General features: G+C 48.4%; 1 protein-coding gene across 1 annotated transcript in view; it reads right to left on the bottom strand.

Annotated features, from left to right (window-relative positions):
• The window catches only part of WDFY4 (WDFY family member 4), a 267578-nt gene that overhangs the window by 156946 nt on the left and 82836 nt on the right, over nt 1–27796 (bottom strand). The window contains 12 exon segments of the mRNA XM_014562645.2: nt 1338–1490; nt 7630–7820; nt 8507–8618; nt 9688–9833; nt 10883–11114; nt 17079–17257; nt 17969–18190; nt 19253–19329; nt 19732–19811; nt 19813–19970; nt 21017–21111; nt 22284–22498. Of these exon segments, the coding sequence (XP_014418131.2) occupies nt 1338–1490; nt 7630–7820; nt 8507–8618; nt 9688–9833; nt 10883–11114; nt 17079–17257; nt 17969–18190; nt 19253–19329; nt 19732–19811; nt 19813–19970; nt 21017–21111; nt 22284–22498 (1860 nt within the window).

The following is a 27796-nucleotide window of genomic DNA, read 5'->3' as shown; positions in this document are numbered from 1 at the left end:
GAATCTGACAGTAGGGGAATGATGAAGAGATGAAGAACTCTCTACAAGACAGATTATTGTTCTGACCTCAGAACAATGCTTGCAAGAGTCTAATAAAAAAATTGTTTAATGCTTATATTATGTGAGAAAGGTAGGATTTCAAAATAATGCCTATACTATGATTGTGACTATGATAAAATATATATGTATGTATAAGTATATATATGTATGTGTGTGTGTGTATATATATGTGTGTGTGTATATATATATATATATAAAAAATGCATAGAAACTACCAAAAAAGGGATGCATTCAAAGTTAATAATTGTCTAGCTCTCAGAAATGTGTTTGTCTTTCATTATTTTCTATAATTAAAAATATTCTATAATAAGCATATATTATTTTTTAATTAAAAAATAGTGTTTAAAACCCTTGAGCAGACTCCAGCAGTTACCGGCTAAACTGCGCATCCTGCAAGTTCACATCTTCTGCCTCTCTTCTCTTCCCCTTCCTCCAGCCTCACCTCTACCCACAACAGCACCCCTGCAGGCGCCCCAAGCCACCTGCTCTCAAGTCCCCATGGTTTGTCTCATCCCCACATGCGGGTAAACAGCATCCACTCCACTTGGAATGGTCCCACACTGAATGCATCCTGCCAGACTGAGCCCCAGAGCACTGAGCTGTAAAGCTGAGCTGACTGTCCTCTCCTCCCACTCCCCAGATGCCCCGTGCCTCCCTCACTGGCACCCAGCACCTTGTAGCATCACCTTTGTCATGTCCCAGGCCCAGGCAGCCAGGTGGAGGGTCTGAGTCCCGGTTATCACCATGCCTGCAGGACATACACCGGCGCCGGACCCCAGTGGTCACTCAGGAAATGAAGCTTCGTGAATGCTTCTATTCACCCCCAGCTCTGTGCAGCCCTCCCCACTTAGTCTCAGATGTGCCCTCAGCATCTTTCACTCATTTATAAACTTGGATTTACAAACAGCAAAGCACCTTCCAAAGGAAGTGGTACTTCTTAAAATCTCATAAATATGGAAGCTTACAACTTTAAAAACCTTTTCCAGATAGTATCTGATTTGACTCCCATACCAGCCTGTGAGGGAGTGGTGATGGTCTCCATTTCATATAGAAGACTGAAACTCAGAGAAGTCATGACACTTGCCTGAGGCCACACAGCCCATTAGTGGTAGGAGTTAATTATAAATCATGGCCTCTGAGCACCAAAGCCTTTGTGGTTTCCTCTCACTACCATCTTGATGTTGGAGGAAGCTGCCCTGCTGGGTCTAGAGGAAACACCAGGCTTTCTGCACCATCACACAAGCTCCTTTAGGGCTAATGACCAGTCTCCAGTTTACCTCAAAATTGCAGAGGATGTGCTGGAAGACGCCCACGTTGGTGATTGCAGACGACCCAAAACCCAGTTCTGCAGTGCCAGCGATGGACAGGATCAGCTGAAAGATGCGATGGTTTAGGAAAGAGGTCTTCTTCCTCAAGAGAAACGCCATTATCTGAAAAGGTTAAAAAAAAAAAAACATGTTTATACTGTATAGCACAGGGAAATATATTCAATATCTTGTAGTAGCTCATGGTGAAAAAGAATATGAAAGTGAATATACGTCTATCCATGTATGACATTGTGCTGTGCACCAGAAATTGACACATTGTAAACTGACTATACCTAAATAAGAAAAAATTAAATTAAATTAAAAAATTAAAAATTTTTTAAAAAGCAGATTCGTCATGAATGCATCTGCACCAGTCTCTCTCCCTCACCTGCCTGTTCCTGAGAACACCCTGCTCTCTGGCGCTCCCCTCTCCGTTCCCCGGTCTCAGAAGGAAAACACACACCAGCTTCTGTGGCTGCTTCCCCACCAGTGTCCCTGAGTCCTTGTGCAGCCTGACCTCTCACTAGGGACCCCCGGCTCCTTCCTGAATCTTCCACATTTCCAGGATACTGCTCTCTCCTAGTTTCCTTCTACGTCCTGGGTGCTTTTCTCATTTGCCTTTACTAGCTCCATTCATACCCTACCCATACATTCATACCCATACATGCTACAGTATCCCTCGGAAGCCACCATGTGCCTGTGAGCCCAGCTACCCCAGCCTCACTTCAGGCTGCAGCCACCAGACATGCTATTCTGTTGTGTGGGACCCTGGGAAACCTGCAACATGCAGGCATCCACACCGGGATGCAGGCACGGGACCCCAGTGACCCACACTCCTCTCAGAGACCAACAAGATGGCACTCACCTAGCCGCATGTCTCTGTTGACCCCACTCACACACAAGTCAGGCTGCCCTGCCATCCACTGGCATCTGGGTTCTCAACCGCTTTACCCGGAGTCTCAGCTCAGCTCACGCACAGCTCAGTTCCCTACGCCTGGAGATGACACAGTGCACCCTTCTCCCTGTCCTCTCAGACCCATTCTTTCAAGGTGCCATTAGGTCTCACTTGTTGTGATGGACTGAATGTTTGTTCCTCCCAAAAGTCATAGGCTGAAACCCTATCCCCCAATGTGACGGTATTTAGAGGTGGGTCCTTTGGGATGTAATTACCATTAGATGAGGTGGGGGAGTGCTCGTGGACGCGACTAGGGCCGTTATGAGAGTCACAAGAGAGTGTGCTTCCTCTCTCTGCTCTGCCACCTGAGGGTACAAGGAGAAGCTGGCCATCTGCATCCAGAAAGAGGGTCCTCACTCAGCCTCACGCTGGCACCCTGACCTTGGACTTCCCGGACTCCGGAACAATGACAAAATTCATTTCTGCAGTTCATAAGCCCCCCCGGTCTATGGTCTCCTGTTACAGCAGCCCAAACTGACTAGGACAATTGTGATTGGCAAATAATATCTTTTCAGATAGTTCCAGCCACTTCTTTAGCATATGTGAAATCTGGCCACTCCTCCCTCCCCGCCAGGACATCATTAGGACGGGTGAAAGTTGCTTGAGAAAAATCACTCGGGCCAACAGGTTTCACTGTACATCAATAGTGTCAAATGTCAGACTGGTACTCAGTTTGGCCTGGAGTCCGACTGTTTTTCTCAGAGGCTGGTCTTCCTCATCCTAAATATGATGCTCTCACCTCCTCTCCCTCCCTCAGCCTCCCTTCCCCTCCACCACCCAGCCCAGCACACAGCTGAGAATTTAGACCCCACCAGACACAAACACTCTCAGCTCTGTACCACCAGGTCCACGAGCACCTGCAGCGCAGTCCTTCCCGTCATAAGCAGGGCTTCCACTCAACCGGCCTCTGGAACCCACCCCTCGCCTTCTCCTGGGGACAACTCTTCTCTCCCGGCTTCATCCATCTTTCTCTTGTCTGTTACGTCCTTCCCGACAAATAAGCCCTAGTAGGTCTCCTCTTAAAATTAATCCTCCTTTGACCCCCCAATCCCTCTAGTTCAGGCCCCATTTCTCTACCCCTTTTTGTAGGTCAACTTCTAGAAAGCACTGCCGACACTCTTTGGCTCCATGTCCTCATGTCATGTTTTCTCTTCAACCCCCTTCAGTTGGCAGCTTCCTCCTCCTGTCCACCTGCCTTAGAAAGGTCACCAGTGCCTTCCAGGAGCCAAATCCAACAGAGACATCTCTGTCCTTAGTTTGCTGGATTATTTATCAGCATTTAGCATTGTCTGACCATGCCCACCTTCTCAAAACACTTTTTTTTCAAATTCCTGGAGAAAATGTTTCTTTGGTTTCTCTTCCCTCTTTCTTCTCAACCCCCTTGGTTGAGTTCTCACCCTATTTCCAGGCTCTCCCTGGTGAACCCCTCAATGCTCCTCCTCCGTCCTCTTCTCTCCTTTCCCTACTCCTTCTCTTTAGTTATTTCATCGATTTCCTTGGGCTGAATACCATCGCAGTGATACTGAGGACTCACACCTGTACCCCCCGCCCAGCTCCCCCCTGAGCTCCAGAGCCAGGCACCCCACTTGGTATTTCACCTTTAAAGTCTCACCGACAGTTCACACTCACCAAGTCCCAGATGTCTTCTCCCTCCCTGCGGGCCGCACTCGGGGGCACAGCACCGGCCGTTCTCCTGAGCTACCTGCTCACGCAGCTCACCAAGACCCTGAATCTCCCCAGGTCAGGGATGCGGTCTCGTACCACGATGGATTCGATCTCTGTCTCCTGCTCCCATCTCATCCCTCCAACCTGTCTTCCACACTGGTGTCAAAGGCCATTCTAAAGCATCATTCATTCTATTTCCCTGTCCCAAGACTTTGGATGGTTGGTCACTCATCACCTCTGAGGTAAGATCCACCCTCCCTGGAGCAGCAGAGTTCTGCCCCCTCCCTCCCTCTCCATCCAGGCTTGCTGTGCACTGGCCCGCCATGGTCCTCTCCTCCCCGCCCTGTGGGGGGACCTGTGCTGAGTCCCTCAGGTGCTCATAATGTTAATCTGGAACTCCATCCTCCTTCATCATGCTGTGAAAATCCAGCTTAGAAAACTTGTCTGGGTGTCAGTCTGACAAGAGGATGTTACGTTTGGTGGAAATAACAGACAGAAAGGGTGAGGCTCTCATCATGTTCTCACATTCAATCAGCAAACCAGCAGATGAATATAGAGCAAATGTCTAAAAAACTATTAAATCCACTCGTGAGCAAGCCACTTAACTAAAGAGCCTTGTTTTCACTCACTGGTTCATTCTACAAATCCTTACTCAACACCTAGCGTCTACCATGAGCTCTTAGGACATAGCAATGGACTAGCAGACCAAGTCCTGCCCTCGTGGACCACAAACATGGCAACAAGTCCACATACATCACACCAACAGGTGTGCACATTACGAAAAAATGCAGCAAGAAAAGCTGTCTAGAAAGGGATGAGATAAGAAAGGGGTTCTATTTTATAAAGTGGAGTCAGGGAAGACAAAAAATAATAATCACCTTGGCTTTTTATGCAAACCTGACATTTTTCACCTCCTCTACTACTGCCCAGGCTCTCTTTCCCAGAAGACATCAATCTTTGAGATTTTTCTATTTTAAGCCATAAGAAGAGCTTTAAATATTTTTCCTCTGCCTTCATGTGTAAACATACAACAAATCTCTGAATCTGATTAATTCTTTACGCAACGTATTTGGATGTCTCATGATACTAACATTCTTCATTAGACAATGCTGTCAGCTGAATGTGTCTCCCCAAAATTCATATGTTGAAACTTAATCTGCAGTGTGATGGTAGTAGGACGCAGGGCCTTTGGGCGGTGATGAGGTCATGAGGATGGAGCCCTCGTGAGCGGGATTAGCATCCTTATGAAAGAGGCCTCAAAAGGCTCCCTTGTCTTTTCTGCCACGTGAGGACACAGCAGAAAGACGGTCATCTATGAACCAGCAGGCAGGTCCTCACTAGACACCTAATCTGCTAGCATGATGGTCTTGAACTTCTCAGCCTACAGAACTATGAGAAATAAATTCCTGTGGTTTCTAAGGCATCCCGTTATGGGACTTTGTTAGAGCAGCCTGAACAGACGGAGTCAGACAGGCGGCTCCACGGAGAGCGGGACTGAACTCACTTGTCCGTCTGTGTCCCTGGCCTGGCCCTGTGCTGGGATGTCAGGAGGTGCTCAGTCAATATGACCTGAGTAAATAGATTCCACTCACGGGCCACTTTTTGCCTCTGCCATCTCTTCCTGAAAAACTCAGCCAACCCAGTCCTCCAGGCCTCCTCCGACCCTCTTTCTCTTTTTGACTCCCCCACCACAGGTGCTGTCGGCCACCTTGGTGGCTCTCAAGACCCTGCATCTGTGACGGGCACTCTCCGTGAACTCATGATGTGCCATCCCCGCACTGGGCGGTGAGGAGACAACAGAGGGCACGAGAGGCCCCCGCTCTCTGTGCAGCTCGGGGTTTCCGGGAGGATGCAGGGTAACCACCAAGTCATGGAGACTGGCGGTTCTGGAAGAGAATCTTGGACACTTAATGCATTTGATTTATACTAAAACTATTTTGGCATTTGTCTTATTTTATCCTTCTAGATATACCCCATGAAAGCAGAAACTGCTCTGTAGCTTTTTAGAAATGCTCACACTAATTATTAACATCCCTAGCCAGAGCGGACATCCATGTGCTGACCTGGAACAAATCCCACCACTATGGCCTTTGACAATATAATCAAAGAAAATTGTTATACACCAGGAGCCTCAATTCTTGAGTTTCGATGTAAACCCAGACACACTTGTGCATTTATTCTCCAATTATTTACTGAGTGTCTTTTTGGTCTCAGTAATTCATGGGCAAGGAAGAAGAAATTCCCGTCCCTCTGGATCATTACTGGGCATACACACAGCGCCACGGGGGCTGGGAGATGGGGGAGGTGTCCCCCTGCAATCGGAGCTTGACCTGGGAAGATGAGGAGTGTATGTACCTGGGGAAGATGGTCGACAAGCTGAGAGTCGCAAGGGACACAAAGTCAGGCGATGTGCTTAGTGATTCGGACCACATGGGACTTGGGGAGCAGGAGTGCAGGGTGGGAAACATTGGCTGGGTGGGAGGTGGGGCTGGAAGGACAGGGTGGTGGCCAGTTAGAAAGGCCTTTAGGAGTTTGGGATATTGTATCAATGACCAGACATCTTTGAAGGGTTTGCACAAGGCAGAGGCATCCTCGGGTCCGTGATGTAGACCTGTGACTGGCCTTGGTGGGCGTCAAGGGAGAGGCAGGAGGGAGGGGGCCGCTGTCCGGCTGTGGCGGGGCTCCGGGTGGGAGGGGGTGTGCCCGACACGACACCATACAGCTGTCCTCTCAGACCCTGACTGGGGGGAGGGAGGCTTTCTCAGCCTGCCCTCACTGTGCCCAGGAGGAACCTGCAGTTTTGTGCCCCAGGGACCTTGCCTAGACTTTGACCCGAGTCCTGGCCTTCAGGATTCCTTTCTTAGCTGCTTCCCAGCCACAGCAAGGTATTCCTTGAGGGCAGTGTCTGCATCTTGTCTGACGTTACGAACAGTAAATATCACTAAAAGTCACAGTGAACATGCGCACAGTGGTGACTCTGAGCAGGCCCACTTCCAAGCGCTCAGCATGTGTTAACTCAGTTACCGCGATCGGAAAAAATAGCCACTGTTTTCATTCCCATTCGACACAGAGGAGAACTGAGGCACAGAGAGATGAAGAACTAGAGGTGGCCAACATTTACAGGGCACTTACACTGAACCAGACCTAATTCTAAGCCCCTCACTCATATTAACATCCAGTCCTCACTGCAACCCCCTGATCTAGGAAGTATGACAGCTCACACCGTAGACATGGGGACTGAGACAGAGAGGGAAATTAACTCACGCAAGGTTAAATAGCAAGTTAGAGGAAGACGCTTGATTCCAACCCAGCACTCTTGTTACACGGTCTGGGCTCTTAGCCACATGCTAGATGCAAGCAAAGTGTGGGGACTGCAAATGATTCTGAATTCATCAGTGAAAAGGTGCCGGTAGCCACAGACAGGTGAGTATCTCATTCTGGTCAGAGCCTCACTCTGGCTGCCTGTCACCTGGCCCTCCGCTCTGACAACACTGGTCTCAGGACCCAGGGACTTTCAGTTTCCCTTCTCCAGAAGTCACACTGGAAGGAATGTCCACTTGGGCCAGCAAAGCCCGTCCCTGATCCTCGGGGATGACAGCCTTTCAGGGGGTGTTTCAGGCTCAGATGGGAGGGTGGGATTACCTGGTACCCACAGATGTGCTGCATCAGGCGGTCACACATGACATTGCTGGTCAGGACTGAGTGCAGGACTTTCACAGCCGCGTACATGGTGTGGTCATCCGTCGCTAAGGAAATGAGACCCAGGAGGATGGCGGGCCCGCCAATGAAGTCCAGGCTGCTGGCCGCAGGGCTGGAGTGGAACACCCTTACCCCTGTGTGGGACAAAGGGCATTCTTCAGTACAGTGGCACTGCCCATGCAAGAGCTGTCAGCGGCATCATCCCCTCCCAGCAGAGGGCGCTGTGCACAGGGGACAGGCTGGGAGGAAGAGCAGGGGCTGTGAAAGTTTTAGGTTCACTGAGAGAGCCTGTGCTGAGTCCTTTCTGGGTCACCAGAAGGCTGAAATAGCCCAGGGGGGTTCAGATCACCATCCAGAGTGCCAGCTGAGCCAGATGCCCTCTGAGCCTCAGTCTACTGGCTGCTGACAACTTCCAGCTCTTGTCTGCCCTCCAGATCCTCTGAGGAGGGACCTTGCACCAGCTCGTGGCTTTGCTCTTGCCTGACTGCAAGGCAACCAACAGTCACTGGCTGTTGTATCCATCCCAACAACTACAACCATTGCCTCTGCTCAAAGGACCCGCTACACTCACTAGCGAGGCTCCGCTGTACACAGACGCCAGCCTGCTTAGTAGCGAGCGCACTGCCAGCTGTCAGCGTCAGCTCCATGAACTGACCTCTGCAGGGAGGCTGACTCTCGGGTGTGGCTAACTCCCCACCTCTCACCCTCACTGTTTTGGTTCCCTAGCCCACCCTGTCCCACCTGCTGCTCCACAATTTCAGGCTGCACGAGTGATGACAGCCACAAGCCCTTCTTCCCAAAGGGCAGTAATGGCTCATACCTAGCTGGCCCACAGCCACGGCTCCAATAGTTCGAAGAGACCCGGAGAGGTGACCAGCACAATTTCTTAGCAAGAACACAGGCGTGGTATTGTCGCGGGACGAAATGTTCATCTAGAGAAATTGGCAACAGTGAGTCCTAGGAAGCTGTCCTGGGAAGGAGAAGGTCTTGTTCATGAGCTCCTGGAGGGTGGGCACCCAGAGGCCTGGCACTCAGTGAGTGTCAGTCAGGGGATGAGTTAATAACTGAACCGGTGTCAGGGGGACTCAAGCCAAAATTCAGGTTCTCCTGTCTGGTCTCCCAGGTTCTGGCTTAATCCTAAGGGAGCAGCTTCAGTCATACGATCATGCCACCAGTGTCCCACGCGCTCACTAGTATAGACAAATGCTCGCAGTGAGGAGCCAGTGAGGGCAACCAGGACCTGAGGACTCTTGGAGGTGGAACAGAGCTACAAGGCCAGGGCTGCCTCCTTCCCAGTACGGGGTCACCCGGCTCTGTGGGCCTCCAGCATCCCTGATCTCAGAGGGCCAGGAAGACGGGCACCTTGGCCTCCTCCATTAGAAGGTACCGCACTGCTAACCCGGCTTTGGTGCTTAAGAGGACCTAACCACTGATCCCACCACCTCAGTAAAGGGACATGGCCGTCCGTCTGTGAGGGTGGAGAGAATATAAAACAATTAGCCCAAATTCATCACAAGAAACAAAAGAGCTTTTTATGCAGGAATTGGGAAACAGGAAATCGAATGGCATCTTCATCTACAAACACGTCTGCTGGCTGTTCGGCACGTTTGTTGTTTTGTATAAACACAGTGACTCAAGGAATATTTTGCAATGGTGTGGAGTCAGGAGCACCCAGAAAAGGGAAGCCTAACAGTGTGCCCGGTGTCATCAGGTTTTTTGAATATCCCATTTGTTCTTGTTCTACTGAGAAGAATGAAGAGCCCTTTCTTTCTTCTTGGAGCAACTACAAATGAAAGGTTTAGTCTTGACTGGGGGGGGCAGGGGTACAAAAGGGCAGGGAATCACAGAATATTTTCAAATGAAGCAGGAAGCACGCCTGCGTGTATATGTCTACACATGTGCAAATGTGAATCAGTATTTACTTAATCACCAGAAGCCACGGATGCAAACCATGAGACCGTGATCCCAAAGAGGAGCAGCAAGTGAAATCAGAAGGCGTACCTCTTTAGCAATCAGGCGGCTGTCCACCTCATTGTACGCGGTTCTGATGTCGGCAGCACTGGTGACGGAGGAGCTGGCTATGTGAAGGCCAAAGGAAACCCTTTCCTCTGCAACCAGGGGCGTCACTTCCATCCCAGGATCCTCTCCTAAAACAACACGTCTTCAATCATTCCTACTCTCCCTTTCCTGAGATGGAAACAAACCCTCCGAAAAGTTACTATCTACAGCTACACGGCAACATAATCACTGAGAGCATGTTTGTACGCTGTCACATGTTGTTACATGGTCTGTTTGTATACCTGTGATTTCTGACAGTAACAGAAAACTGTGGAGAAATCTCACAAGATTAACCCTACTATAAAATAGAGGCGTGCTGGATGTGAAGCTGTTAAAGCTTGAGACATCTATCAAGAATGTAATCTCGCTCCCAAAACCAAAATGCTGGACGCAAAGCCCTAGGGTTTTCAGTGAGCTGCATGTCCCAGGTAGACACCTCTCCTGGAGTTAGTGCCCTGGTCCCTGAGTCAGGAAGAGCCACGTGTGCTACTGGAAAAGCATGGTGAGAAGATGGAGTTGGTGACACTTTGGCTCTGGACCAGACCTCCTCATGTAGTTCTCACCAGCACCATTTGCCAGAGGAAACGAAGTTCAAAGAAGACATGAGACCTGGAGATAGAAACACTCCTCGGTGCTCAACCGCCTTTCACTGAGCATGAAGGCTTCCAAACATAGATTCATTTATCATCCTTCCCACATGGGAGCTGACCCCCTGGACTTGACAGAGCACAGAGAGCAACGCTCCCTGCTTGAACAGCCAACAATCAATAGTGAAAATGTGGATGTTTTGTCTGCCTGTTTAATAATTAAAGACAACAGTATACTTTAGTTAAAAAGCTTCTTCATTAAAAGGAATGTAACTTATTTATCTCATTCTCTTCCCTCTTTCTTTGCTCATGGCATTACCCACCCTCTTTCCTCCATTATGTGCTTTGGAATTGAAATCTAAAGGAGACTGTCACTTCCTTTTCTGTGACATCTGCTGTTGGGTCGTAAATATATAACGATCCAGTAGCAGAGATCTCCTCTAATGACTGGCCTGTGCTTAATTTATTCTTTATAAATATGCTATAAATAACTGGAAGTCCATTTAAAAAATAATACCAGCAAGATCATTACAAATCAAAACACCCCATACCTTGGTCAAGCACAGCTTGGAAGTTACCGCAGTATCTTGGGCCAAGTTTGTTAATAACTTCCAGGGTTTCCACCGAGATGGCTTCTTCAAAGAGGTACGCAGAGCCCAGACGCCATATCAATGATGACTTTTGTTTCCAAACTCGAGGGGTAGCAATATACCCATAAACATCCACAAAGGAGGATGGATCCATTGAAAGGAAGGGTCCCGGTAAGGCCTGAATGTACAACATCTGTTAAAATGAAAGAGTAGAGGGGGAGAACGGTGGATGAGAGGTGTTTGGCCTCAGAATTAATCAAATAAATACATAAAATATAAAATGAAGTACCCTATTCTTCTCTCAGAGTACAAAAAAATTATTTTATCTAAACACATTACAAAGATAAACTCTGGAAGCTAAGGGGCAGTGCACAAAACAGTTTGTAAAGTGCTGGTGGAAGTGAAAAAACCAACCCTGTGCCTTTGGAAACAAATTTGATAAGAAATGTGAAGAACCACTATAAGGTTCATCTTTTTTTCTCCCCAAGTCAATTTCACTAAGAACTTACATGTCCAATATTGGCACATAAGTTAAGTTTAATGTACTAAAAATTATTACACTGGAAAGGAAGAAATGAAACTGTCTCTATTTGCAGATGGCATGTCTATGCAGAAAATTCCAAGGTGCCTACCAAAAAACAAAACAAAACCTCCCAGAACTAATAAGTGAGTTCAGCAAGGATATATAACATACAAAAATCAAGTTTCTGCTGTATAGCACAGGGAACTATGTTCAATATCTTGTAATAACCTTTAACAAAAAAATATGAAAATGAATATGTGTATGTATATGCATGACTGGGACATAGTGCTGTACACCAGAAATTGACACACTGTAACTGACTATACTTCAATTAAAAAAAATAGGAAAAATTAATAAATAAATGATTTCCCAACACTGATAACATCCCTTGATGGACCCTAATCAGACACATTAATTACAGATGATTTGCTAACATTTAGAGTATCTCTAGCTATGATACTATGAGAAATGATTTAAAGTTTTCTGCATTATTTTTTACCAAGTTTTGGTATTACAGTCACATTAACTTCGTAAAAAATGCACAGACACAAAAATCAATTGCATTCTACAGACTAACAAAGAATGTGGAGAAACTAAAGTCAAAAACAATGCTATTTATAACTGCTCAGAGAAAATGAAATACTTAATAAAAGATGTGTAAGCTCTGTATACTGAAAATTCCAAAAGGATGATGAAAGAAATCAAAGAACACCTATATAAATGGAGAGACACAGCACGTTCCTGGATAGAAAGACTCAACAGGGTAAAGATGTCATTTCTCCCCAAAATGATCTATCGGCTGAATGCAATTCCTCTCATATCTCAGAAGGCTTTTTATAGACAGACAAGCTAATTCTAAAATTTAAATGGGAAGGTAGAAGTTCTAAATTAGTTTAAACAAGTAGCTTAACAAATAGCTTGACTCTTCTTTTTCGAAAAATAGGACTTAAGTGGGAGGCACTACACTTAAGTCAATATTAAGGATTACTGCATAGCTACAATAAATAAGAGAGTGTGGTTATTTGTAGGGAGATAGTCACATAGATTGGAATAGAGTAGAAAATCTAGAAATAAGTGCATACAGATATACTCAACTGATTTTTGACAAAGGTTCAAAAGTAATTCAATGAAGGAAGGATGGCCTCTTCAAGGAATGGTCCTGGAGCAACTGGACATGCATAAGCAAAGAAATGAACTTCAACCTAAACCCCATCCCTCACACAAAAACTAACTCATAACTGATCACAAACTCAAGTGTAAAATGTAAAACTGACAAACTTACAGGAAAAAAAAAAGGCATAGAAGGAAATCCTCAGGAGCAAGGACCAGGCAGAGAGAGTTCTTAGACTTGACACCAAAAGCATCAGCCATAAGACAAAAAAAAAAAAAATGATGAATTATATTTTATCAAAATAAAACCGTTGCTTTGCAAAATCCCATGTGAAAGAGAGATAAAGCAAACTATAGATGAGGAGAAATTATTTGCAAATTACACAGCTGACAAAGGACTAGTATCTAAAATGTATACATAAATTCTTAAAACTCAACAGTAAAAAACAATCCAATTAGAAAATGAGCAGAAGACATGCACAGACATCACAGAAGCAGATACACAGATTGCAAACAAGCATGAGAGGATGTTCAATCTCATTAGCTATTAAGGAAAATGCAAATTAAAAACAAGAGATAGTACTATGTGCCCATCAGAATGGCTTATTTAAAATAATGACATCACCAAATGCATAGAAACTGGACCACTCGTCCATTGCCGGTGGGAACATAAAATGGAAGTCACTCTGGAAAAGTAGTTGGGCAGCTTCTTGTAAAATCAAACATGCCCTTACCATGGGACCCAGCGATCGGGCTCTTACGCATTTATTACAGAGAAATGAAGACTTAAGTTCACACAAAAACTTGTACACAAACATTTATATCAGCTTTATTCGTAATAGCCCCAAACTGGGAACACCTGAGATGGCCTTCCATGGGTGAATGGTTGTATATCCAGGTTATGGAATACTATACAGCAATAAAAAGGAATGAACTATTGACACGTGCAGCAACTTGCATGAAGTTCCAGAGAATTATGCTGAATGAAAGTCTAATCCTAAAATATCATGTACTGTATGATTCCATAGATATATAACACCTTTGAAATGACAGCATTTTAGATAACTGGTTGCTGAGTTTAGGGACAGGGATGGGGAGGGGGTGTGGATGGGAGGTGGCTGTAGTTATAAAAGTGCAACACGAGAGACCTTTGTGGTGATGGAAGTGTTCTGTATTTTGGTGGTAGTTGTGTAGATGCAGGAACACACGCATGTGATAAAATTGTATTGAACTAAACACATACACCTGAGCACAAGTAAAACTGGGGAAATCTGAATAAACTGTATCAATGTCAGTATCTTGGTTGTGATATTATTCTGTAGTTTTGCAAGATGTTGCCATGGAGAGAAACCGGATAAAAGGTACACAAGATTTCTCTCTTTCTTAACAACTGTTAGCCTACAATTTTCTCAATAAAAATTTCAATGAAATAGCTAACAGATGATCACGAAGTAAAAAATAATAGTTTCAAAGCCCATGTAGATAAAACTTTTTTAAATGACAGTGTTAATTACACAGTATACAAATTTTTCTATACAATAAAGTCACAGCTCTTTTTTCAAAGGAAAAAAAAACTGAAAGAAAGCATAAATGACGGTAAGGTAGAAGGAAAGTAAGTAATCTTTCCTCTTTTCTCTTTCAGTTATTTCAAAATGTGTTTACATTATTTTTATAACAACTCTAAAATTACTATGTACGTGAATATGTATACAAATACATTTTTTTAAATAAGGTTGTATTATTTCGGAAATATTCTTTTTCTCTCTACCAATGAAATAAGATTTTCAAACAAAAACGAACCAAGTTTTCAGCCACCGAGTCTGCCTAGAGTGAGGTCTGCTGTGCTGTCTCCTCTCTCCTGTCCTCTCAGGTGGGGACTTTTCCTCCCACATAACACCCTGTCCCACCCTTTCAATCCACCTTGCCCCTTTCTTCCCAGACTCCTACTGCACACACTCTCTGCACCATTCAGACTGACTTCTAAACTCAAGACGTCTCAAAATGCCCCTAAACTGTTTTGCTCAATGTAAGCTGTTAAAATACTCCCTACCTTTCTCAATTTAACTTATCTTCCCTTGGAAGTAAAAATCAAGGCTCTAACATTTGAGGAGAGCTATTTAGTGGGATCATTCCCAACCAAAGATCTCCCAGCTTGTTCTTGCCCAGCAGGCATCTGCATCAAAATGTGGCCCTTTACGTTTATATCATTTAAATTTCACATGCTGAGCCTGACCCGACTTGGTGAAATCATCTTGGAAAGTCAACTCTGTCAGACTTGGCCCTGGGCCATCCTCCACGGCATCTTTGGGCATCTCTGGGCACACCTCAAGGCATCACACCACTTCCAACCTCCCTGCTGACTGACTCTGGCTTAGCTGGCCCCATGAAGTTGGGTGTTCATCCATATACCAATTCACTGAACAACACTCCCAGCCAGGCCACGTTACTCCTTGAGGCTATAAATTCAAGGCGATTCATCAGGTGTTTATTGCATGCTCTCTGTGTGCCAGCCCCTGGGCGAGGCGCAAGAAAGGTCAAAAAATCAATAGGACAAACCTCTTAGCCTCAAGGTACATGAGCAATTTCACAGGACAGCAGCCTAGACAGAACAGCAACATATTCTGTGAAAGAGACAAAAACTAGCCAGCTTTGTAATTACGCAGATAATAACAAAGACACTGGGCAACCACACAAGTGACCACACTTTCCATCCTGGCTCATACTGAGTGACCACCGCTCCTTCTCCAGTAACAGCTCAAGCCCTGCCCCACCCCTCCCACCTCCTGGATAAAAGTTCTGACATAACACAGACGTCTAATTGCCTCTCCTCCTGACAGCACCCAATGCAGAATAGAGCGACCTCTGCTTCTTTGAAGCCTCTCAAAAACCATCGGGTAAGGAGACTCTTGTGACAGCAAGCTTAATAAGTGTAACTTTCATTTTGTACTATATGCACGCTCCTAGGTGTTTGGCTCGTGGGCATGGACACTTCCTAACTCCTAAAACAATATCTAACACTTAGTAGGTGTCCAGTAAATATTTAATGAGGGAAGGAAGGAATTGTTAATGATTGTGGAAAAAAAAGTATGTTTGGAGGATCCTTTTTTTATGCTCCTAAGACTCACTCTGATAACCACTGCTTTTTTTTGATAAGACAATTTTACCAAAAGATAGCATCAAATTCATCTTCAGGTGTTCCACAGAATTTAGGTTGTTCTAACCTAATGATTCTCAACCTGGGGTGATTTTGCCCGCCCCCCCACTAACCACCCAGGGACATTTGGAAATGTCTAGAAACACTTTTGGTGGTCACAACTGGGCAGAAGGAGACGCTATGGCATCTGGGGAGCACAGATCCTACTAAATGTCCTGATACACATAGAAGAGGTCCCCACAACAAAGAATTATTGGGCCCCAAATGTCAAACTACTGACATGAGAAACCCTATTAATCTAAGGGTCTCCTTTCTGGCTGCATAGTGAAATCACCCAGGAAACTTGGAAAAAACTACCAAATTACCCCACCCACAGAGATTCTGCTGTATTTGATCTGGGGTGCAGCTTGTGCAAGAGAACTTTAAGAAGACTTTCCAGATGATTCTAGAATGCAGCCTAGGTTGAGATGCTGTCTCTGGAACCCAGGTGAAAATCTGGCTGCACCTGCCCTCTGTGGTCTTCTGGGTCCTCCTGTCTCTGGCTTCCTCGGGGACCTTTGATGGTGGCTGCTGGACCATGCCTGCCAGGTCCTCAGCTCCCGGCCTCCTCCCCCTTATGCCCCAGGACCTCAAATGGCGGTGGTGAAATGCTTCCTCCAGCTATGTGTGTTCACATTCCATTACCTTCTCTAGGCAGGGGACCATCCTTTCCTCATCACTCCTGCTCTAAACCTGGCAAGAAGCATCGGTGTCTTTGCAAAATCTGGTGTCTTGCTCCTAAGTGTAGTGCGCAGACCAGCTGCATTAGCCTCACCCAGGAGCCTCTTAGAAAAACAGGACCCGGGGCCCTGCTCGGACCTCCCTGGGGAATTCGCACCTTAAAATGTGAGAAGCTTTGCTTTGTTCAGTCTGGAGATTTATACTCTCTTATGACTATTCTTACAATATAATTGTCATGGCTACTCTTATTTCCATGTTTTACTCTCTGCTCTGGTTCTGTGACTTCATTCTAGTTTCTAAAGATGTCTCTTTGTTTTAACATTTTTTATTGATTTATAATCATTTTACAATGTTGTGTCAAATTCCAGTGTTCAGCACAATTTTTCAGTCATACATGGACATACAACACTCATTGTCACATTTTTTCTCTGTGAGCTACCATAAGATTTTGTGTATATTTCCCTGTGCTATACAGTATAATCTTGTTTATCTATTCCACAATTTTGATTTTAATGCCTGAGTTCAGCCAAGTGTTCTGGACAGCAAGGGGCTTTCATAAGATACCAAACCCGCCACCAAAAGAAAGCAAAGAACTGAACTGAGGCCACTCCGGGGTGGCGTGGCCAGGAGGCATGGGAGAACCATCTCACCTTGGCCGAGCCAATGACCTGTCCATCCAGGTAGGTGGAAACCATACAGTTCCTTTTCATCTCCTTGGTGACAACCACAGTCAGGTGGTGCCACTGACCACAAGCCAGCAGCTGGCCACACCTGACCCGAAGCTGGCAGCCCGCAGAAGGCTCAGAGTCATCCTCGGGTTCCATGACATCTGGAAGAGAACACAGATGGCAGACCTCACCCGCAGCATCCCACTGAGGCATCCCAGCAGAACGGGCCTTGCACCTGTGGACCCAGGGCTGAGCCCCTCCTTGTAAAACACTGACAACAGCAGTGATCATTGCTTGAGCTCCTGCTTTGTGCCAGACACTGTCCTGAGGACTGTCACAAATATTAGCTCATTCCATTTTCATGACAGCCCAGTGAGCTAGGCGCTATCCTGATTCCTATATTATCCCTCCTGAGGCACAGAGAGGTTAGGTAACTTGCCTCAGATCACAATGCCAGGGTTCAAACCCAGGCGTTAGGCTGCTGGGACTATGCTCACTAGACGGTCTCCATAGTACTGCCCGTTAGCCAGCAAAGTCCCGGGAGGCAGGGGGCCTAGGCAGCCGTGCCCTGTGTGAAGGATGCCAAGCCAGTCTCTGGGCCTTCTGGTGTCTCACTCTGCAACAGGGACCCTCTCTGGCACACCAGAGCAGGGGCAGCCATAACACACTGGCCTTAGCCATCGCAGGCCGGTTCGGGCCATTGAAGGCAGGTGAGCTTGGAAAGCCAGGCTGAGCTCTAAAGGGCAGGGCCAGGACGAGCCACCAGCACTACTGAGGGAATGTGGGCGCCTGGACTCTTATGTCAAGAGCTGCTGACTCAGCCGCATTTCCCCCAAGTGTGGGCCAAGCAGCACTGGCCCCCGACACCTTACCCAAGGGCTGAAACTCTTTCTCTTCTGTAGACACAACCAGGGAGAGGTCATCCGGGCAGAGGCTGACGGAGAAGCAGACGAAGGGCTGCTCAGTCCGGGCCAGGTGGCGCACCAGGGTCAGGAAGCGCAGGGGGTGGCCCTCCAAGACGGCGCCGTGCCTGCTGATCAGGAACCAGCAGGAGAAGGTCAGGCCCCCGGGCGGAGGGAAGGACCTGGCAGCGCCTGGGGTCAGAACACAAGCACGCCCTTAGGCTCCGTCCTGCTTCGGAAGCCTGTCTAGACTCCCAGTGCCTCTGACTCTGCCTGGGGGTGGCCCTGCTGTGCGCCAGCACCGCGCCTGCCTGACCTATGCCCACTTACGATGCCCCCACACTGAAGGATGCTCTCGCCTCCCTTCTCACACTTGTAGAAGTCATATTCCTGCCAGGACTTGAGCCAAGATCCTCGAAGCCTGTCCCCAGTTCTGTTCCACCAGTGTTTCCATGCGGCCTTGCCAAGGGAGGGGCCAGGGGGCATGGCCCTGAGATTTGTCACCACTTGGCCCACTGGTCAGCTGATCTAAGGCCAGGCAGTGCGCTATGTTGCAGGGGAACACCGGCCTAGCTCGGCTGAACTTTGCACGGATGCTCCACTCTAGGGAAACCCAAGCCCTCCCACCTCGGAATAAGGTTGGCAGTCCAGGCAGGGCCCACTGACCTCACCGAATGGGTGGAATCAGACTCGGAAGCCTGCATCGATGGGCCATAAATGCAATGGCTCCTCAGCACCCCCCTTCCACCCCCCCCCCCCATAGAAACCCAGAGCCTGGCTCTCCTAATAGTGGGTGCCTGGTTTCAGCAGAGAGTTGCACAAAGCACACCAAGGCCCAACGGATCCCCACACGAGTCAAGGACAGGCTTGTTCCCGGATGGCCATCAACACAGAACTCATATTCCTCTCCAGAGAGAGCCATAAGGTGGGGCAAGGTGTCCCTTTCAGCCTCTGTCAGTCACCGGCAAAAAGCATCAAACTCAGCCAGGCTCAGCCACCAAGTCACCTACCAACTCCGTCAACACTGAGCTGTGGGCTGGGCCCTTGGGACACACAGTGAACCGGACACCCCTGCCCCAAGAGAGGCACAACCAACTGGAAGGATGACTTATCTACAGACATGCAAGACCAAGAGGAAGATGCATGCTTTCTGTAAATGCCAGGTGGAAATCTGAAATCAAGACTCCCCAAGGACTTACTCCTAGGACAAGAGGAGGGGACCTCAGCAAGCTCCACCCCCAGGGAAGCACCTACCTGTCCCAATTCCTCCGGAGATCGAGTACTCGGTGCTGGTTCCCATCACCGTAGACAGGGTTGGAATAAACAAACAGCTGGAAACAGGAAAGTGTCTCAGATCATGGAACTGCAAGCCAGCCTCTGGCTGTGACGTCTCCCCCTCCATCCTTCTGCAGGGGCCTCGCTCCCTCCTAGACCCTGAGGCCCCAAGGACAGAAAGTGGCTGATGCTGGCACCATGGCCCTAAGAAAGGATTCTGCTCTGGAGGCTGGCGGGGAGGACTGTCCAGAAGGGAGACACACTTGGGGAAGGAGAGGGTCCTGGCTGGGCAGCTGGGGATGCTATCCCTGAGAAGACAGGGTGTCCGTGACCCAGACATTTTCCACAGCTGAGTGTAAGCGCTGATGGGACTACAATTTTGTAGTCAATGCTGTAATTCACCCTAGGCACTGGGAAACTAGTACAGTGTATTTCAAGTACATGAAAGCCGGCCATACCCATAACCTTCCACGGACATGTCAAATTCCATGAACGACGGAGCCAGGGCCGCCCTCTGAGGCTGCAGGTTGCGCGGGGAAGGTCATGGAGATGAGGCTCAGTGCCGTCTGAAGGGCAGTGGTGGAGCCCTGGGATGGCCTCGAGGGCCTGCTGGCCTGTGTGACCACTGGGTGGGGGCTGGCATCCTGGGCAGCCGCCGCAGGACCCTCAGCAGGCACTGGGGCTGCTGCCGGCGACCCTAGGGTGGCAAGCAGAAGAGATGTGTCTTTGCTCAAAGCACATCCTTCCCTCTTCTGACAACAGCCCTGACATTTTTGCCACAGCCCCAGAGGAGAATCCTGCAGAGCACCAGGCATTTCCTAACCCGGAGCCTCCCACCTGGTCCCCCCCCAACCCCAGCCCTTTACTGATTTTGGTAACAATGAACTGTGGTGACAACCTGTTTCTCTTAGAAACTTCTCTTGTTAATTCTAGCATGACCCTCACCCCTTTCCAATACATTGTTTTCTGTTGCTGTCCTTGGGTTGCCCCCCGGCAGCCCCTCACTGGGGCTTTGTCCTGGCCCTCTGACCTCTACACTCTTTCACAACAGCCTCTCTCTTCAAAAGCTCTGTCTCCCACCTCTGGCTGCCAGCCCAAGCCTGACTCTCCAACCTTGCTTTTCAGTTGAGCCTCCTTGCCTTAGACATCCCACGAGATCTTACATTCAGCGTGTCCATGTCAATCTTTCATCCAGTATCCTTGGATGCTGGACCAGCATCCTTCCAGATAAAAGGCCAATGCTTTGTCCTCCTGACCCCCTAACTCCTCCCTGAGCTGTGAGCTGTGCAGAAAGCTGACCCTGCACCTCTGTCCAGGGGCAGCACTGGGTACCCCTGCAGGCGCTGTGCCACGAAGGAAACCCTGTCATTGTTTCCGTGATCAGAGCCCAAAGGGATCAAGTACAAGTTCACCACCACCTGTCTTATATGGGGGGTAGGGGTCATCCTCCCTCCAGTTCTGGGCTTTGTCAGAGGACCACTCATCCGATCCCCCTGCTTTTCCTCATGTGCTCCATTGAGCAGCAGGCAAAATCACTGTAAAACCTGTCTGCTTCCCAGGTGCTGTAAAGGCTCCTTTACAAGGAATGCATATTCTGTCTCTCTTTTTTTTTTTAATTTTTTTTTACTGAAGTATACTCAGTTTACAGTATTGTGTCCATTTCTGGTGTACAGCACAACGTGTCAGTCACATATTCCCTTCTAAATCCCGTTACCCTGAACCTGCTCTTTTCCTTGTCCTCACCTGAGCACCCGGAGTCCCCGCTGTGCACGTGAGATGAATTGAGGATTTTCGCTGCAGCCGAGGGAGGTGGGGGGATTCCAAGACCTAGAAACTGTCTGAATATCATAACAAACAAAAGAACAGACTGAAGACATTTTACGGGCAGAAGTTTCCTCCAGCTTCTTCTGAGCGCTGCCCTTAGATCCCAGAGTTCTCTGGTTCCCCCTCCATGTGTTCCTCTCTCTGCCTGGAAACCCCTTCCTCAAGCCACGCAGAAACAGGGCGTCCCTGTCCTGGCACCCAGACCAGAGAGCTGATGAATTTAGATGCTTTTGACTTAACCAGTGACCAGCGAGGAGCCTCAAACTGGACCATGAGAGGAAAAGGATTTTGTTGGAAAATAACTTTGTCTCACTTTAAGTTTCTAATGGAATTTACTGAACAGCTGAATTAAGCACAGTGGCCTTGTCTGATAACCTCACAGAGGCTGAAAGAGGCTGGCCTGGCCCCTAGGTCCCATGCTTGATGGTTGGAGGAGTTACCTTCCATCCCTGGCACTCGGTCCAGCAGGTGTGTGGCCCTGGGCACGCCCTCCCTACACCTACACCTGTACCATCCAGGTATTTAAAAAACCCTTGACCCCTCTCCTGCAGCCTTTCTTTCCTCTGCATTTTTGTCCTGTGTCTGCTCCTCCCATGCATCTCCCCTCCCTGCGTGGCTCTCCAGGGATAATGCGGCTTCACAGAGGGGCTGCCAGTGGGAAGGCCCCACAGGATACAATGGCACTGCCTCTGTGCCCCTCCTTGTCAGGAGTCCCAGTCCCTGCCCCTCATGCCAGCCGAGCTTCCTGTGGTCTGGCCTCTCTGCAGTCAGGCCCTCACAGCCTCCACCCTTTTCAGCAGGGCATCTTCACATGCCCGGTTCCCTCCTCTCCCAGTCTGGTGAACATCTGCACAGGCTGGGAAGCCCCCCTTGAAGTCCCCCTCTTTATGCCCAGTCTCCCAGCTGTGGACCTCCCAGCTCCACAGACCCACCCTCTGCACCAAGCTTCCCCTCTAGCGCACTCCTATATTGTCGGCAGGACTCTTTGCTTATTGCCCCCCGCCTCCACCAAGACATCAGCTCCTTGGGAGGGCTACGTCTGCTCCGTGGGCTGCACACTGCTGTGGACGCAAGGCTCCTCCTTGTACTTGTAGTGTCCAATGCTGGGAAGTGGGGAGGGATCCCGGGGACACCTGTCCCCATGCACCTCTTACTGCCCGCTGCGCACAAGCGCAGCACACAGTACCTTAGCACGTCCGGTTCGATGGCTTGGGAAGCAAGCTTTTCAAAAATCCTGATGAGACCCGACTGCAGGGGGCTGCTGCCGGTGGTCAGGACCTTGTGGCAGGAGGTCATGAGGGTCCTGAGCATCCCCGCCTCACACATGACCTGACGGTTCTTCTCTGACTTCACCAGGGACTGGATGTGACTGGCCAAGGAGCACTGGATCTCCTCGGAAAGCTAAGAGGAACCAAAGAGAGTGGTGAGCCCTCGAGGTCAGCATGTTTTGTGGCCTGCTGTGGTCGGTCCCAGGCTAGGCCTTGAGATGGCAGTGGGGCAAGGAGACTGGGCCCAGCACCGCCTGCGGTTCTCACTGCTGCCCTCCCCGCTTCCTTCTGTCCCAGGTGCCCTCCTCACAGGAGCTGCCAAACAGGTAGATGGCTTAAAACAGACGGCAAACTGGCAGGCGAGAGGCTGCACGTGCCTGGTGTTTAACCCTCATGATGTTAAAACGGATTCTGAATTGCTAACATTTGAAAGTCTGGAGAGTCTACATAGAAGTCCAGACATGCGGCCTCTCTCAAAAGATGGAAAGATCTGGTCAGGCTAGTTTGCCACCCTGTGTCTGTGGAGGAGCAGCTGGAGCTGGTGCCCTCTGGAGGGTCCCACACCTCCCTCCCAGCCCCCGCCCCCGCTGGCAGGGCTCAGTGTTTGAGTCTGCGCCCCTGGCCTAGACGATGGAACCCTCCTGGGAGGACCAGCCTGCAGGAGGTACCCACACAGCTGGCTGCAGCAGCTTCAGCCCCCTCTGCCTTCACGTGTCAAAGCACACCCAGAGCCCATAAACCCTGCATGCAGTCACAGCTCTTGTGGGAAGCCAATGCCCCGCTTCGCCCCTCAGGGGCTGTCTCCCTCCCACCCGCCCTCCAGCCGTCCTTTGCCATCCCTGTGCTAAGCACACTGAGACACACAGACAGCGGCTCTCTTGTTTCACCCCTGCTGGGTCTCAGGTCACTTCACTTTCTTTCTGTCCTCGAAGCTCGCAGAACAGAGCGCACAGAGTCAGCTCAGCAAATATCTGAGCCAGGTACATTGTTATCACAATTTTCCTTTCTTCATAAAAGATAAACCCCTGGACTTTCCCGCCTTCCATGGATATATTCTTTTACTTTGCATAAGATCGTCTGAAATGAGAGGGAGACCAGTTAGATCTTAACGGACTTTTCCTGCAATGGAGGCTACGGGGGTTCCACCCAGACCGCCTTCCCCAGGGGAGTGCACCCATCCCCGCTGCCTTCTCTGGAGGTCAGCCTCCCCTGAGAGGTAGCTGCCCTGCCTGGGGGCTCCGCAGTCCCTGCATATATGTTCACGTATGCGTACATGTGTGTACCCTCCCACACATGCATGTACACACATAAAAGTGTGCACAAATAAACACACACAAGACTATAGCCAATGAGGCCACACCCTTCAGGGTTGAGAGCCCCGCCCCGTGGGCTCAGGCTGAAGCCAACTTCAGCTGACAGCACATCTTCACTCAGCTCCTTCCCCTGCAGCCTCCTGCTTCCCTCACTCCCCTTTTCCCGAGCCCCTCCCTCCACAAATCCCATGCACCCAGACCCCTGTCTTGGGCTCCACTTCAGGGCACCCAGCCTGAGGCCCTAGCCTGCTTTTCATACTGCCCGCCTTTGCCTTAGGGCCCGGTTTCAAGACAAGAGATCTGTGATGATGTAGATCGCGTCTAGGTTAGCCCACCAATGTCACCATAAAGGCACTTACGTGAGAAACCTCTTTCAAATGAAGACTGGCTTCTGGTCCCATGGAGTCTCAGACCAGCTGTCCCCCAACCCCCTTGGGAGCTTCCGTGAAGCCCTGCCCCGCCTCCCTTCCTTCCTCTCCTGTTTCAACAACTGTTAAGGGCCTTTTCAATGTCAAGATTCAGGTGAAGTACTAGGCATTTCAAGGTGAATATGTGCCCGCTCTCAAGGGAATCATAGACAGGTGAGGATGGAGTCTCAGCGCAGTGGGAGACATGCTCTGGCGGAGAATTTACTGTCTGAGAGTGGGGAGCTTCGCACACTTCATGGAGTTCTTGGAGTCAGAAAGGAGTCCAAGCCTGGTATCTACTTCCAGGGCCAAAATCTACCCTGTGACGAAGCCATTTCCTGGATATTTCGGATGTGTCACGCCTGGTCCAAGCATTCTGACATGTATAGCTAATGCCACCCCTGTGAGGAACCTTCTGTGTGTGTGGCGGGGGGGCGTGTTACTATTACTATCCCCATTTTACAGATGAGGAAACTGAGCCCAGAGAGAATTATCCAGGCCACACAGTAAGGACAGAGCCTAGCTTTGACTACAGACCCCACGCTCAGAATCACCTCTCTCCACCATCACCTCCCGACACATGCAGTCATTTGAGGCCACCCTTCCCAGAGATGGTCAAAAGCACGTCTACATCATGAAGGGACAGAAATTAGTAAGATGACATTCTTCCACAGGCTGTGACACAGTTTTGTAGCATACGTTTCAAGGATTAGAATTTACGGTGAGACCTATTTATACTGTTTATCATCAGTTTCTAGGTTTTTTTTAAAACATGAAGGGGTCACACAGCTCACCCTCCTGTCCTCCCCACCTTCCAGAAGCATGACACCCATAGCTCCTGCCTCAAACGGACGGCATTCAGTGAAATTTCCATCATTACACTATCTGCAGTGATAATTTCAACTTAAAATTGTAGACTATCCTAATTTTAGTTTAAAACTTAAACTACATTAAAATGGTTTTTTTCAGGAGGACCACTCCCAGTTACATTATCTGTTATTCTGCCAGCATCACTGATGTCAAGGAGAGCTCTCACCACTCGAAGAGGGTGGTCCCTGCAATGGGCCAAATGTCTGTGCCCCCTCCCAAATTCGTATGTTGAAACCCAATCCCGTGTGTGATGGTATTCGGAGGTGGGGCCTTTGAGAGGTGTTTAGGTCATGAGGGTGGAGCCCTCCTGAACGGGATTAGTGCCCTTATAGAAGAGACCCCAGAAAGCCCCTCCTCCCTTGCACCTTGTGAAGACAGTGTAAAGAATGCCATGAGTGAGGAAGGGGGTCCTCGCCAGACTCTGAGTCTGTTAGCACCATGATCTTGAACTTGCCAGCCTCCAGACTGTAAGAAATAAATTTCTGTTGTTTGCAAGCCATCGGGTCCATGGTATTTCATGACAGTGGTCCAAGTACACTAAGACAGTTTCCTTCCCTGTCACTGTGGTACCCGCTCAGCCAGCCTGAGCTGGTAGAGGGACAATGTGTAAGCCAACAGGAACCAGTAACAGAAGGAAGAAATGACAGCTCTAATTTGCACTAAACAATTCCATCACTTTAAGAAGCAATTCCACGTGGAAATGTACCCAACCTCCTTGCCTCCCTTCCCCAGATTTTTCTTCTGATGCTCTAAGCAACCCTTTCTGCAGCCAAAGAGCCTGCACCTCTGTCTTCCTTCTCCACTCTTCTCAAAACAGAAAAGCCACTTCCACCCTCTTGCCTAGAACTCTTCCTCTCCCAGAACTTGGATTACTTGGTAACTGCGGTCTTTTAATTTGGGGTGAGAGTTGGGGAGACAGTCTGCATGAAGCAAGATGCAAAAATAACATCGTGATGTATTATTAATAAAATTAAAAAGAAATGTCTACGATCTCCAGTTTTTATTACCAGCTCTTCGCTTATTGCTTTGGGGACTTTTGGCTTTCTTTTCTGTTGTCGTTGTTTTTGCTTTTTTTTTTTTTTTTCTCATCAGAGCAGGAATATTTAAAATCTAAATATGCAAAAAAAAGGAAAAAAGAAAAAGTTTTCAAAAGAGAGAAATAGAAATGCTGATCTTGTCTAATGACGCCACAAGTTTACTCCAAAATTGCCCGATACCCCATAATGGATGAGGGAAAATTGATCTTCCTCATTATCACTGCAGCTCTGTCAATACCAATATCGCCTTGTTTTGAATAAAATGTGCTGGTTTTTTTCAATGTTGGTTCCAGTAAAATGGGGTTTTAGTGAAAACATGAGCAGTAGCAGGAAGCCAGGCTGGTTTCTCCCCCTACAAATGGATTGATTTTCCTAACGCACATTACTTCCAAAGCAGGAAGGGGCTGGTGGTTCAATTAGAACTCAGCGGTGAGCACTCAGGGTCACCAGCAGGCTGGACCGGCGAAGCAAATCATCACGGAGCAATGTGCGCTGTGCGGGCCCGCCTGTAGGGGCTTTCTGCTTTCTCCACTTCACAGTTGAGCCTTCAAGTCTGTCCTTGTCCAGCTGTGGGTGTTTAATCCTCTTTATCTCTTTTCCCTTCCCAGCTTTCTCTCCTGGTCCAGATTAACATGGCTGGGTCCTGGTGGGGTGGGTCCCTCCAAGGAGGCGTGGGCTTTGGCTACATCACTCCAGAGTGTGTCCTCTGGACTTGTCCTGATGGAGACTAAAAACCATCAGACGACCAGCGTCTGCTTCCCCCAGACACTTAGAAAGAACTAGGAACTTCAATTGAGCTACTCAAATCCAGATTAGTCGCTATTCCAATTGGTCAAAATGTTCTTTATTTGATGATTTGGGAAGAGAGATGATACACCTTAAGCGACCTCAACTCTTCAGGGGTGTCACGGGTAAACAGGACCCACAGACGTGTTTTATTTGACAAGTTGTGGGTCTTATCTTTCCTTTCTTAGAACTAGTTCTCTATATGGGTGTAAACTTTCCATTTTGCACAGTCCCCACCAGCCTAACACACTCGTTTGTGGTACCCACAAGGCTTCGCAGGCAAGGGAGTCTGTGATCTTGGTTTAGATGTGAGAGGGTCCAAACCCCATTGAATCAGTAGAATCCACGTCTAAGGCATGGCTTCCTTGATGCACTTGTATAAATTTGCAACTAAGACTAAGATGCGTGTCGGTGCCTGCTCTAAATCTTCTGCTCCTTTTATGAATTAGACACATATGATGGCCAATACTTCCTGGTATTCCTAGGATCTTGTATTTATAAAATATTTGTCTCTTTCCAATGTTACTGCCCATCTTCCCCTTTGGTCCCCCCTGTACTCTACCCTAGTAACATTCTCACCCTTTGCTAAATACACCACAAGCCCGAAGTTGAGAATGTCCTCTCCAATCCTATCCCTTTGCTGAGGTCTTACTTATTACTTGAGACAAGTCACACATCCTCTCTTCGAAGAAAACTTTTCTGACTTTCCCAAGCAGCACTGTGTCCATGCTTCAATCATTATAAATACCACACTATGACAGATGTCTCTATCTATCCACCTACCGATCATGAACTGTGCACTGCTGCCTGAAACGACCCTTCATCCTGTATCCATAGCACCTGTCTCTGTGCCTCAAATACAAGAGCCGCCCAGTAAGTGTAAGCACAAGGGGACGAAGTGTTCTAGGACGTGCAGGTGCACCTGACCCAGAGGGCTCAGAGGGCAGTCAGAAAAGGTGATGTGCCAACTGAATGTTGAAGGATAATGAAGAGAGAACCAGGCTAGCAGGGGAAATGG

The sequence above is a fragment of the Camelus ferus genome, chromosome 11, assembly GCF_009834535.1.
Source record: "Camelus ferus isolate YT-003-E chromosome 11, BCGSAC_Cfer_1.0, whole genome shotgun sequence".
Taxonomy (NCBI): domain Eukaryota; kingdom Metazoa; phylum Chordata; class Mammalia; order Artiodactyla; family Camelidae; genus Camelus; species Camelus ferus.
This window is presented reverse-complemented; position numbering and strand designations above follow the sequence as displayed.